The sequence below is a fragment of the Sturnira hondurensis genome, unplaced genomic scaffold (assembly GCF_014824575.4).
Source record: "Sturnira hondurensis isolate 20B ecotype Veracruz unplaced genomic scaffold, ASM1482457v3 Scaffold0000780, whole genome shotgun sequence".
NCBI lineage: Eukaryota > Metazoa > Chordata > Mammalia > Chiroptera > Phyllostomidae > Sturnira > Sturnira hondurensis.
In genome coordinates this window covers 19532840-19544791 of record NW_028073411.1, presented here as the reverse complement: position 1 = coordinate 19544791, position 11952 = coordinate 19532840, and the positions used below count along the sequence as shown (strand labels likewise).

The window sequence follows — 11952 nt, the reverse complement described above, 5'->3', positions numbered from 1 at the left end:
GGGGGCTGGGAACGTCTGTAGTGGAGCAACAGTTAGGGCCCAGAAGCCCCCCTCAAAGCAGGGTTCGGGGGGTGTTGCCACCAGGAAGGGGTGGGCACTAAGTGGCAAGCACCCAGAACCGAGTCTGTTTTATTTTCCCAGGCAGTCGTTTTTAGTATTTCTGTGACTGTGGTGGAGCCACTCTGCCAAGTCCAAGGGCACAATTCTCAAGCAGAAGTTCAGGGAATAGCAGGCCTTCTTGAGCATTTGTTATAAAGATCCATCTCCCTCCTAGAGAGGGAGAGCTCTGGGCCCAGGGGCTGTCAGAACTCCAGTGGCCCGTTGCAGTGACGTGCCTTCTCAGGTAGGAGAGTGCTTCCAGGGCACCTGCTCCAGCTGGGGCCCTCTCCTCTCTCTGCTCGGGCGCCTTGGCAGGAGGGAGTGCAGGTCTGGCTTTCAGGGTGCCAAGCAGGGGCGGGGGGGATCCTGCAACACTGGTGGGGAGCAGCGGGTGTGTGTACCACAGGCACTGAAGAGAGTGGAAGTAGACATCAGCCTCCTGGGCCCAGAGCTCCTATGCATGTTCTTCAAGGTGATGTGTGACCAGGGGGCTTCATAGCGTCAGGAGAACCAGGGAGAGTCCCAGGAAGTGACTTAGTAGGCAAAGCCTGGAGACGTGGCAGGAGCCAGGCTGTGGGTACCTAAGGACTCGACCTGGGTGCCAGGGTGAGGAGTTGGAGCCTCGTCCTGAAGACTGCTTTTTGAAAGGTTAAGAAGGATGAGGTCCAGCTTGTATTTCAGGCAGCTCACAGCTATTCAGTGGACAGATTGGAAGGTGTATGGGTGAAAGCCAGGGGTCCTCAGGAGAGAGCGGAGCAGTGGATGGGGCTGCTGTGGATGGTGGGGTGGGAGGGAAAGAACCTGGTGGTCCCTGGGTTTCACGTACTGAAAAAGGATGGCCAGGATGCTGCATCCTGATTATCCGTAAAGCAGAGACACTGCCAAGGACATGATGACTGAGCTGGAATTAAACCAGGACAAAACCAGACGTTGAGGTCCTGGTTTTGTCCTACAGCTGTGAGTACCAGGTGCAGCTGCAGGTGTAAGGCCACTTTTGTCTGTCAGTCTATAAACGGTTCATTTGCTCATTAATGCCACCTTGAAAAATGGGCTCCTTTGACCCTTTAGGAATTTGGACTTGTTTTTGAAGAAGTCTGTTGAGTGGGAAGATTCTCAGCTCTACTTAAACAGTATAACAAGGTTTAATAACACCTGGTTCCTGTGCCCGTGGTCTTATTGTCACTGCTGTGGGAGCAGGTCAGGACCGTGGTGTGTTCACGTCCCAGACTGACGCTGCCAGCTCACGTGCACGGGCACCTGTCTTTCAGGGGAGGCTTCCTTTTGTGTGTAGCTCAGAAATCACTGTCCCCCTCACATCAAAATCCAAACGTGTAAGATGTTTTCTTTAAAGCTAATAAACTTTTAAAACTACTGTTTGGAAAAACAGCTACAAGTTAGCTGTTACTCCAGAATCCCTAAAGCCAGTCCAAGCGATTTTGAGTTTTGACAGAAATGAGATGGTTTGGGGAGGAAGGTGTGTGCTTTAAACCACAGGTTGCTCTTTTTGTCCATCATGCTGGTCCATCCTGCTTCTGCCTCTGCCTCTGCCTGAACCCACACCCCCTCCCAGCCTGACAGAAATGCCCTCCTACTCAGCTAGCCCCTCCCAAATCTGTACCACACCTCCCATCTGTCATCTGAGACATCAGAAGTCCATGTCCATGTCAGCCTCTGGGCACCCCGAGGTGATGTTACCTCCAGTAAACAGTGCAAGGGGTAACTTCAAGGCTGTGTAAGAAACATGCACATTCCTTGTGGCACTAACGTGTACCCGCTGCTTAATTTTGTGCTGTGGATTTTATAGTCCAAGGTTTCGGTGAAGTTGTCCACAAAGTGTCCTTCCTGTGGGTGGTTTTAGTTCTGCGCCTCCTGACTGGTGGTGTCGTGGGTCGTCTGTGTGTATCTTTGCGCCTCTACACACCACGAGAGGGTGAGAGCCCCTCCTCTCTAGGTGGCTTCCAGCGTGTGGAGTTTTACAAAAGTTTTGCCACGAGTATGCTTCCAAAACTTTCCAGTTTCCTGTTCTTCCACTTCACTGGCACAGACTTTATTTCTTTTGTATTGGCGAGGTTCTCCGCACAGGAGCAATCTGAGAGGGAAGCAAAGGAAAAATGCTTGAGTTTCAAGCTGTTCTGTGTCCTAGAACTGCATTATCTTGTCCTTGGGACTGTGTCTGCTGTCCCCTTAAATGTCACGAGGCTTTGGTTCATTATATATGATTCTTCTGGTCCACTTCCCCATTTAACTTACCTTTTGCTCCTGAGTCCTGTGAAATACCCCTCAGGTCTGGATTTACTAAAACTGATTTTCTCCACTCTATATCAGAGGTATATTGTGACTGTAAATTTTTGTGTGCATGTTTGCCACAAAGATGGGATGTGATGAACAAGGCTGTAAGGATCTGTATTTCCTGACCCCGTAGCACTGTTCCTGATCAGAGAACTCCAGTCGCCTCCACTCACAGTGTTAGCAGTGCGGCCACCCCGGATCGGATCCGCTTCCCCAGAGGCACAGCCAGTCGCAGCACTTTCCACGGCCAGCCCCGGGAACGGCGGACGGCCACGTACAACGGCCCGCCTGCCTCGCCCAGCCTGTCCCATGAAGCTACACCATTGTCCCAGACTCGAAGCCGAGGCTCCACTAATCTTTTCAGTAAATTAACCTCAAAACTCACACGGAGGTAAGTGCCAGATAGAACTGGTTGTTGGGGACAAAAGGAGACATCTCGGTGTGAGAAGCCACTGCCTGTCTGCTATTTATTTTGTCTTTAGCTTGTGCTTTTCTGGTTTACAGATCTAACTAGACTTTAAAACCTTTTAGAAGAGAAATCCCAGTAAAAGTTCTTCAGCACTTGGGAGGTGGTGGCTTTTAATCTCTGTTCCTTTGTATCACACATTTGTCTGCAGAGATGGTCACTGGGGTGTAGCAGAGCCCCAGCCCAAGGCAGGCAGGGCTGCCGCTCAGTGCCCTAACGTTCGCCAAGGAGGATGCTTTTCCTGTCCCCCATTCCATTTTGTCGTTACTGAGATGCACTGAGTTTCTTAAAGTCTGAATTGTGAAATTATGCTCTTTGTTGATCTGAGTGATAGTGAAAACAAGGTAACTTTCTTATGGTATAGTTGTGGAGATTAAATCCCTGGTTTATTCTCAGGAAGAAACTAGTATCTGGTTGTGTATAAAATCCTTCATGTGTCCAGTAGGCTGTCGCTTGGGGTCTTGGGAAATCGCTAGAAATCTGTGTGGGGCCCTTGAGTTATTTTACTTTATTTCCATGGTCTTGCTAGAGGTTGCAAAAGCCTAGAAACCTTGGCTGCTAGAAGAGGATAAAGAAAATATGCCACTTTGTACCAGAAGCAAGTGGTCAAAGGCACTGTTAGCCAGGAACTCACCCAGGAAATCTGAGGGCTCAGGGTTCCCAGAGGAGACTCAGAGGGAGCCTGGCTGTGGACCGGTGTGTCTGGGGGGCCCTGCAGGTCTCTGCTCACAGGCCTCTCGTTCATCTTGTGTGTCTTACTCATAGCACGGTGGAGCACCTTCTGGGAATCTAGATGGCTGACGCTCTCCTGCTGTCTCTGCACTCCTTCAGGCCCCTCAGCCTGTCGCTCGGGTCGTGCCACCTTCCTTTTTTAACGTGTGAGCTAAATACCACTTATGCAGTCTCCTTAATCCCTTCAGCAACTTTATTTTATTTTTATTTTTTTTTAAGATTTTATTTATTTATCTTTAGAGGGGAAGAGAAGGAGAGAAGTATCAGTGTATGGTTGCCTCTCATGAGTCCCCTGCCGGGAACTGGCCTGCAACCCAGGCATGTGCCCTGACTGGGAATCGAACCGCGATCGTGTGGTTCGCAGGCCTGCGCTCAATCCACTGAGCTACGCCAGCCAGGGCTCAGCAACTTTATTTTAGATCAGTCGTCTAAAACTTAGGTGGGCCACATTAAACCGTGTCCCCAGAGGGGGGGTGTGTTGTCGAGACGTTGAATACCAGATTAGGAACGACTTCTGATGTCCAGTGGCACTAACTGGAGGCCAGAGCATTCAGAAGGTTCCAGTCTAGCCCCTTGCTCTCTTCTCGGCCCCTTTGCTGAGACACCTTGCTCCAGACTGGCCAGAAGAGTGGGTGGTCTTAGGCAGGGTCTTGCCAGGCTTGGAGTTCCGTTCAAGGAGTATCTGGCGACCTGCAGACTAACTCACTTTTTCCTTTCAGTGTCACCCCTCTACCTAACCCAGCCCGTCCTGTCCCCCAGTGCCTTCCACAGGGATGCGGCTGAAATGGAGGCTGCCTCTGACCCGTGGGTGGGAGGTGAAGCCCGGGTGTCAGTCACCTGGCTGCTCACCCCCCTGACCCTGCGTACTCTCACTGGTGCTGCTCCCACTGAGCCCTGAGCACAGAGGGAGGACAGCAGCCAGGTCCGGCTGAGGGCTAGTCGCGCAGTCAGCTTGGTGTCCCTGCACTTCTTCTGTAGTGGGCTCCTCATTAAAATCCTTGCATTTATTTGATCGTCTCTTTTGTGCTCTTTTTTTTTTTTTTTGTCATCTTAATACTTATCTTTATCACTGATAAAAATAGTATCAGTTACCATTTATGGAGTGCTAGCTATGGGCTAAGATAAGTAGAGGTCTATAGAATGTCTATAGGGATAGATACACTCATTTTACATGTGTAAACACACACATTCTCACCCACTCATTTAATCTGCACAGCCTGCCGTGAGAATAGGTGCTCCCCGGTTTCTTGGAAGAACCTGGGGATGAGATTCAGAGAGATGAAGGCATATGAACAAGTGAGTGCGGAGCCGAGCCTGTGACTCCAGAAGGCCCCCGAAGCCCCTCCATGGCGCTCCCACAGGAAACACTGGAGCACTGTCGTGGGCAGGAGCCCTTGCCCTCCTGTCCTAATTAAATTTATTTCTTCTATCTATGTTGAAATTGGAGATTTGGGCTGCTTGTTTGAAAAATTCTGGGGGTGGATCATTTTATTTTGTGTTTTCCACCCCCACATTTTTCAGATGGGTGGTCTTCTGTTTGTGCAGGTTTGCAGGCTGAGGTCTGCAGTACTTAGTGTAGTGTAGCATACGGAGTACCCTTCATGTGTCCTCAGAGGTAGTCAGTTCCTAACAACAGTCGTCGTTGCCGCTGTCATCAGTGTCAGCTTCTGGTCCTCCCAACAGTGAGTGTAGTGTGGTGGTTGTAGCGCCGGAGAGGCTTAGGCGCTGGCGCTCAGGATCTGCAAGGGAGACCTGCCCGGTGGTGGGCCGGGAGTGGGGCTGCTCCTGGTGCTGCCCCACAGGCTGAGCGGTTGGGTGGGCTGTGGGCCCCCCACTTCGGGGGCCTGTGGGGGCCCACTCTTTACCCCGCAAAGGTCAGGGGAGGGAGAGGTTCGGAGAAGCAGTCCTGTGGTCCCTGTCCTGTACCCCTGACTTTCTTCAGGCAGAAAACTTGGAAGTGAAAATATGTTTTAAAATCTTTTCATCAATGTTCAGCTAAAACAGTCTTTTGAGTGACACTGCCTTTATGTGGTGCGTATTTACACAATGTTCTCAATGTGTGACTTTTCTCTACTTGCTATGTGCCATGTTTAATCTGTGAAGTGGTTGGTGTTCACTCATAGTAGTTAGAGGTTTGGGGGGGTTTTTAGATTTTTATTTATTTATTTACCTTTAGAGGGGAAGGAGAGAGGGAGAGAAACATCAATGTATGGTTGCCTTTTGTGCGTCCCCTGCTGGGAGTTGGCCTGCAGGGAACCGCCCTACAACCCAGGCATGTGCCCTGGCTGGGAATCAAACCGGGATCCTCTGGTTCGCAGGCCTGTGCTCCATCCACTGAGCTACACCAGCCAGGCTGAGAGATTTTTAAAATTGGTCAGTATCTCAAGCAATGCCAAAATTATCCCAGATTACAAAAAAACAAACCCAGGGGTTCATTAATTCAGTAAGTCAGCAAATACATACACGTTCCTCCTCTGTTCGAGCACGGAACTGGGGTTTAGAAATAGTTTGCCAGGTTCAGGTCACTCTTGCTCAGGAGTGTTCACAGTACGGTCACACAAGCCTGACCAGCCTGACCCATAGGTTCAGATTTCTGTGGTCCAGTTCTGTTCAGTACACCCTAAACATCTTCCTAAAATTTTTAGCAAGCAGAGTCACCTCTGTGAAATACCACTTTTCCAGTTTATTACTGAAACATAAAAGTGAACCCTACTGTTACCTTGTCATGTAATTTTCATTTGTTTCCATATCTAAAACAAAAGTCTGCTCTATTTTAACTAGTGACTTATTTTTTATTAAAAAGTAATTTATAACCACTGTTAATGTTTAAATCATCTTCCTGAAGTAATGATTTTGTTAATGGTTAAATATTTTATAATGAGCATTTAAAGTTTCTGTATAAGAATGTGAAATTTTGTTCATAAGATATTCTGAAGAAATTGACAAATGTTATTATTAGTTTATTGCAAATGACTTAAGTCATTTATTTAAAACAAGTTATTGACTTTCTTATCTTTATAGATCCTAATAGAGCCGTACATGAGTTTTAGTACAGCTGATGCCACTGTGCACTGCTCAGTGTTTGCTGGCCAGTGCAGGTTTTACAGATTTCTGCTCAAAAGATGATATACTCACTTACTTGTGATAATTTTACTTTCTCAACAAATGTCCCTGTTTCATTGTTCGTTGGACAGAAGAGGGACCCTGTTTTCTTTGTTGTTTTTCTTCCTCTATTGACAAAGATCTATAATTGACAAGATTTTGTATTTCATTTGTGCAAGTCATTTTTGTTAATTTTTTTTGGCTTAATTTCTTTTAGAAACATGTCATTCAGGTTTATCAAAAGGTAGGATTTATATATACACATATATTTTTTTAATCCTCACCCCAAAATGGCTCCTGCAATTAACATCAGGTATGGCTTTCTAGCCCTGTCACTGTTGTTTGTTTTTTGTTTGTTTTTGTATTTTTTAACTTAAAAAAACTAAACTCTGCTGAGAACTAAATACTTATTTCTTTGAGAAGAAACTGGAGAAAAATAGATTAACTCTGTCGGGCTTTTTGAAAGCACTGTGGCACACATGTAACAAGAGGCCTACGCATGCTCTGCGCACCGTCTGTCTTTGGGAGAGCTATTCAGCGTCCTAGTAATTCTGTCTTTGCACTAATAACACTCAGCATGCTTCTGTTTGAGGAATGAGACGTGCAGTAACATTAATGCACATTTATGGTTAGCCTCAAGGGGGCAAAGGTAAGTGGTGATGTGTGCATCGTCCGTTTTCATTTCACGGAGCACTGAATTAATGAAAGGTTTTACAGTGACAGGAAAATGAGCTAATAAGAATATTATGCTGGAGACAAGCATGATATTCAAACCTTATGGCCTCATTAGGTTTGGATTTGGGCAGCCACATGGCAGAAATGTCTGAATGTTTTTAGAGTTGAAGAGTAAATAGTATTTCTATCCAAAGCCGGTTTCCACCAACCACTGAAGAAACCATGTCTCGTTTTTAATTAAAGCATTTACTGTAATCATTGGCATTCCTATTAGGTGACTGTTTTTTGATGCTGACAGTCAAGAAACTGAAACCGTTGCTCACTACCTTGGAGTGCACACAGGCGAGGCAGAGACAGTACCGCTGGGCCACGCTGGGCCTCGGCCCCGCCCCGGCCAGCCTGTGGTCTCCCTGGCTGGCGGAACTAGCAGGCCTCTGAGAGGCTCTGCTGCCCCATGTTCTTGGCCACCTGAGAAGACTGCTTTCTTCCCAAGGGGAACACTGGTCTTGGTCCATGGTGGTTCTGAATTGATCTTCTCAGTCGCCTGGTTTTCCTTGGGTAGAAAATTTTGTCATTGAGTTCAGCTAAACCCAGTTCCCTTTTGTGGAAGCCCAGTGCACTTGGGGGAGCAATTTCAAGGGTCAGAAGGACACCTCCAGCCAAAGGCGAGGAGCCTGGAGCCAGGGAAGCCGGTGCACAGCCCACTGCCAGCTCAGCCCGTGGACCTGGAGAGGAGGGGTGCCGGCTGGGTCCCCATAGAGGGGGGAAGAGTCCTGAACTCACCAGTGACTTGGGGTTTGTCGGGGTTGCGGTATTGTGTCTGTGCCGGCGTCACGTGCTGCTGTGTAAGATCTCTTTTCTCTCCCCCACTTCTCTGCTTCTGCCTTCTGTTCCCTGAGGCTCCCGACTGAATATGAGAGGAACGGGAGATATGAGGGCTCCAGGTGAGGGAATTGATTTTTTAACTATGTTTTATATTAAAAACGGCAGCAGGGGTGCTTTTTCCTGCTGTCTTGTGGGTTGCTGGGTGGGTATGTACTCTGTGGTTGGGACACATAAGTGCCACCACTGTCCCCATTGCTACCCTTGGACTGGGCCAGTGCCGCACCACTCCCTGGCACCACAGGAGGGCACCAGGGAGGAGCCTCCTAGTCCTGCCTGGCCTGGGCTTTTACCTGGGCCTTTGGGTGTTAAAATACGTCCCCCATGCCTGGGCCCTAATGACCCCAACTGAGGTCTGGGAGTTGGTGGGATTGTTCTGGACGCCTTGATGACTTCTAGCATAGTTCTAATCTCAAGGCATGAAAGCAGAATAATGAGTAGGATTTTCAAAATTCAAATTAGACTTTTAAAGGAATGATAATGTAGCTGAGTGTTTTGCCTTTAAATTTTGTATAGCGGTCATTCATCAGACTTGGACAGGGCATCACCAGATAGGCTCAGGACTCTGTGTCTGTAGTTGGTCCCTCCCTTTATCCCTCTTCGTAGTAGTTGCCACATGCTGTTTCAGGTCCACACTGACCCATCTGCTCCCTTCCTGCTCTCTAAAATACAGCTCTGTTTATATAACTGAGTGGAAACCTGCAGTGGCCCCATTGCTTGACCCACCATGTCCTGACCTGAGGCCCTGTGTGGCCTCAGCAACACCTGCCATTGCAGGCAGAGTGCTGGGTTGAGCACGGAGCAGCAGTCCACGAGATTCCAGACTCAAGTTTGTTCCCCATCAATGATCAGAAAGGAGTGATAGGCCCTGCCTCTGGGGGTGGTGACTACAGTGGGCACACGTGCCCCCAGGCAGTCTCTGATAGCCCCAAACCTTCCATTCCTTTGGAGTCTCCTGGCCTCTGCCAATGCTCCCTGTGCACAAGTGCAGAGACTCTTGCCCCACCTCTGTGATGCTGTTGAAACCGAGGGGCTCTTCAGAGCTCCTCACAGGTGCCCCGCTGTAGACAGGATTCCCTGCCTCTCCATCCTGCCTTTCCCTGGCACTCCTCCCATGAGGCGGGCCCAGCCTCTTTCCCATGACCCTCTAGCTGTTGCTGCCCCGCAACTTCCCCAGGCACCCGCTGCTTCCTTCCGTGGCAGGCTTCTCTCCCCTGACCCCAAATTAGTTTGAGAGCTTTTGCTCGTTTTTATAGTCCATTCATTATCTGACATAGCATCTTATACATAGGAAGCCTCCAACCAGTTTCGATGGGTGCAAATGCGATGGGACGTTCTCCCGTCCAAGTACTAACCAGGCCCGACCCTGCTTAGCTTCCGAGATCAGAAGAGATCGGGCGCATTCAGGGTGGTATGGCCGTAGACTGCAATGGAATGTTCTACTGGCAGGTTGGCAACAGGGAGAGCTGTATGCACAGTAAAACTTGGCCCACCCTCAGCTCTGATGAATTTGCCAGAAGGTTAAGTGTATTAATGTATCTTTTCCTGGGTGTTCTTCATGCACAAGAGTGTTAGGTATTCACTGTCCTAATCGAGGTTTCCACATAGACACACAGGGAATATACATAACAGTTTGTGTCAGTAACAATCAAATGCCTCAGACAGTGAGGTAGCAGAGGCCTGTTCTCGGGATCCCTGAGAGACCGTGCCTGGGCCCTCCCTGTGACAGCACCGTGCAGGCGCCGGGACCCCAGTTTGTACTCTGTGAGCCCGTAGTTTGCATTCAGATGGGTCGCTTTGGTGCTCAGCAGCAAACGTGCCTTAAATTTCATTTTTCTGTTTCAGTGGTAAGACAGTGTCATCCAAGAATTCTTTTAAATTGAAACTAGATGTTTAAATTAGCGAAATAGAAGGAAAAAATACTGAGGTATGGGTAGAGGGGATTGAGAGAGTGGCCCAGCCCCCCACCCAGCTGTGCACTCAGCCTCTGGGACCCTTTGCAGGGAAAGTAGTTTGAACTGTGCCAAACCACCAGTTACCCAGAATGACGGTTAACAGTGGAGGCTGTGTGAGTTCAAAAGGAACGTCATGGTAGACGAGCTGGGCTCAGCGCGTGCACTCTCCCCCCACCCCATTCTCTCCTTTGCCTGACTTAACAAATGCTTTTTTTCCATATATTATATTTACTCATTTTTAGAGGAGAAGGGAGAGAGAAAGAGAGGGAGAGAAACACTGATGTGTGAGATACACATCAATTGGTTGCCTCTCACACGCCCTCAACTGGGAACCTGGCCCACAACCCAGGCGTGTGCCCTGACCGGGAGTGGAACTGGTGACCCTGCGGTTCACAGGCTGGCACTCAGCCCACTGAGCCACACCAGCCAGGGAAACAAACTTTTTTTTTTTTTAATTTTAGTAAATCTCTGAAAGTCTCTAATCTTAATTTAGTTTCTACAATGACTGGTAGAGATTTTACAGCCAGGTGGATTTTCTGCATCTTGTGGTTTATGATTTTGGGGGAAGCAAATGGATGAATACTTCTTAGAAAAGGAACAGATAACCACATGTAAGCCTGTGCAGAAAAAATGTGGGCATCGATTCTCACACTGTAGAAGAGTCCATCACACACTAGCTAGAGTAGAAAGGGCTGGCTTTCCTGTGCAAATAAAAATAAACCTGCCACTGTGCGTTTCAGTCGCAACGTATCTGCTGAGCAAAAGGATGAAAACAAAGAAGCAAAACCTCGTTCCCTGCGCTTTACTTGGAGCATGAAAACCACTAGTTCTATGGACCCCAATGACATGATGCGGGAAATCCGCAAAGTCCTGGACGCCAACAACTGCGACTATGAGCAGAGAGAGCGCTTCCTACTCTTCTGTGTCCACGGGGACGGGCACGCCGAGAACCTCGTGCAATGGGAGATGGAGGTGTGCAAGCTGCCAAGACTCTCTCTGAACGGGGTCCGGTTCAAGCGGATATCGGGGACATCCATAGCTTTCAAAAATATTGCTTCCAAAATTGCCAATGAGCTAAAGCTGTAACCCAGTAATTATGGTGTAAATTAAAGTAGCCGTCTACAGTTTTCTTGAACACTGATGGAAATGTATAGAATAATATTTAGGCAATAACGTCTGCATCTTCTAAATCATGATATTAAACACGAGGACGAGAGCACGCCTGGGAGCGCGAGCTGGCCTTTTCCTACAAATGCACTACATTAAAGCTGTGTGACACGTGTGCCCTCTGTCTTATTTCCAGTGCCCTGACGGTCAGCGGGTGACCCCCACCTCCATGTGCCTCTGCGGGCGCGCATGGGCCGTTGGGGGGTAGTGCGTACAGAAGCCTCTCCCTGCCCTGGCAGCCGGAGTTGTTCGCAGGACCTCTGTGAGAGATCATTTGGTGCTAAAACGTTAAAGTTGCCAAGGAGGAAAATACTGAACTACTACTAAGAATTAACCTTAAGACTAGTTGATAATGAATACAGGTTTACAGTTCATGCCTGTGGTTTTGTGTTTGTTGTTTCGTGTTTTTTTAGTGCGAAAGGTTTAAATTTATAGTTGTGAACATTGCTTGTGTTTTTATAAGTAGATTCACAAGATAATTAAAAATTCACTTTTTCTCAGTAAAACCTTGCATTGTCTCCTAGTACTGTATTTAAGATTCAGATTAAGATAGTGATGAAAAGCACCTGTTTTTGCCTTCACCTA

General features: G+C 48.1%; 1 protein-coding gene across 6 annotated transcripts in view; it reads left to right on the top strand.

Annotated features, from left to right (window-relative positions):
• Positions 1 to 11952, top strand: part of MARK3 (microtubule affinity regulating kinase 3) — a 101761-nt gene that overhangs the window by 89621 nt on the left and 188 nt on the right. For 2 of the 6 annotated variants that reach the window (XM_037047638.1, XM_037047663.1), the window contains 4 exons: positions 2522 to 2779; positions 6906 to 6932; positions 8263 to 8307; positions 10941 to 11483. In XM_037047638.1, coding sequence (XP_036903533.1) covers positions 2522 to 2779; positions 6906 to 6932; positions 8263 to 8307; positions 10941 to 11286 — 676 coding nt within the window. In that variant the 3' untranslated portion in view covers positions 11287 to 11483. Of the gene's footprint in view, positions 1 to 2521; positions 2780 to 4305; positions 4628 to 6905; positions 6933 to 8262; positions 8308 to 10940; positions 11484 to 11952 lie in introns of those variants that run through there. The other 4 variants (XM_037047646.1, XM_037047656.1, XM_037047670.1 and 1 more) reach the window with 4 other exon arrangements.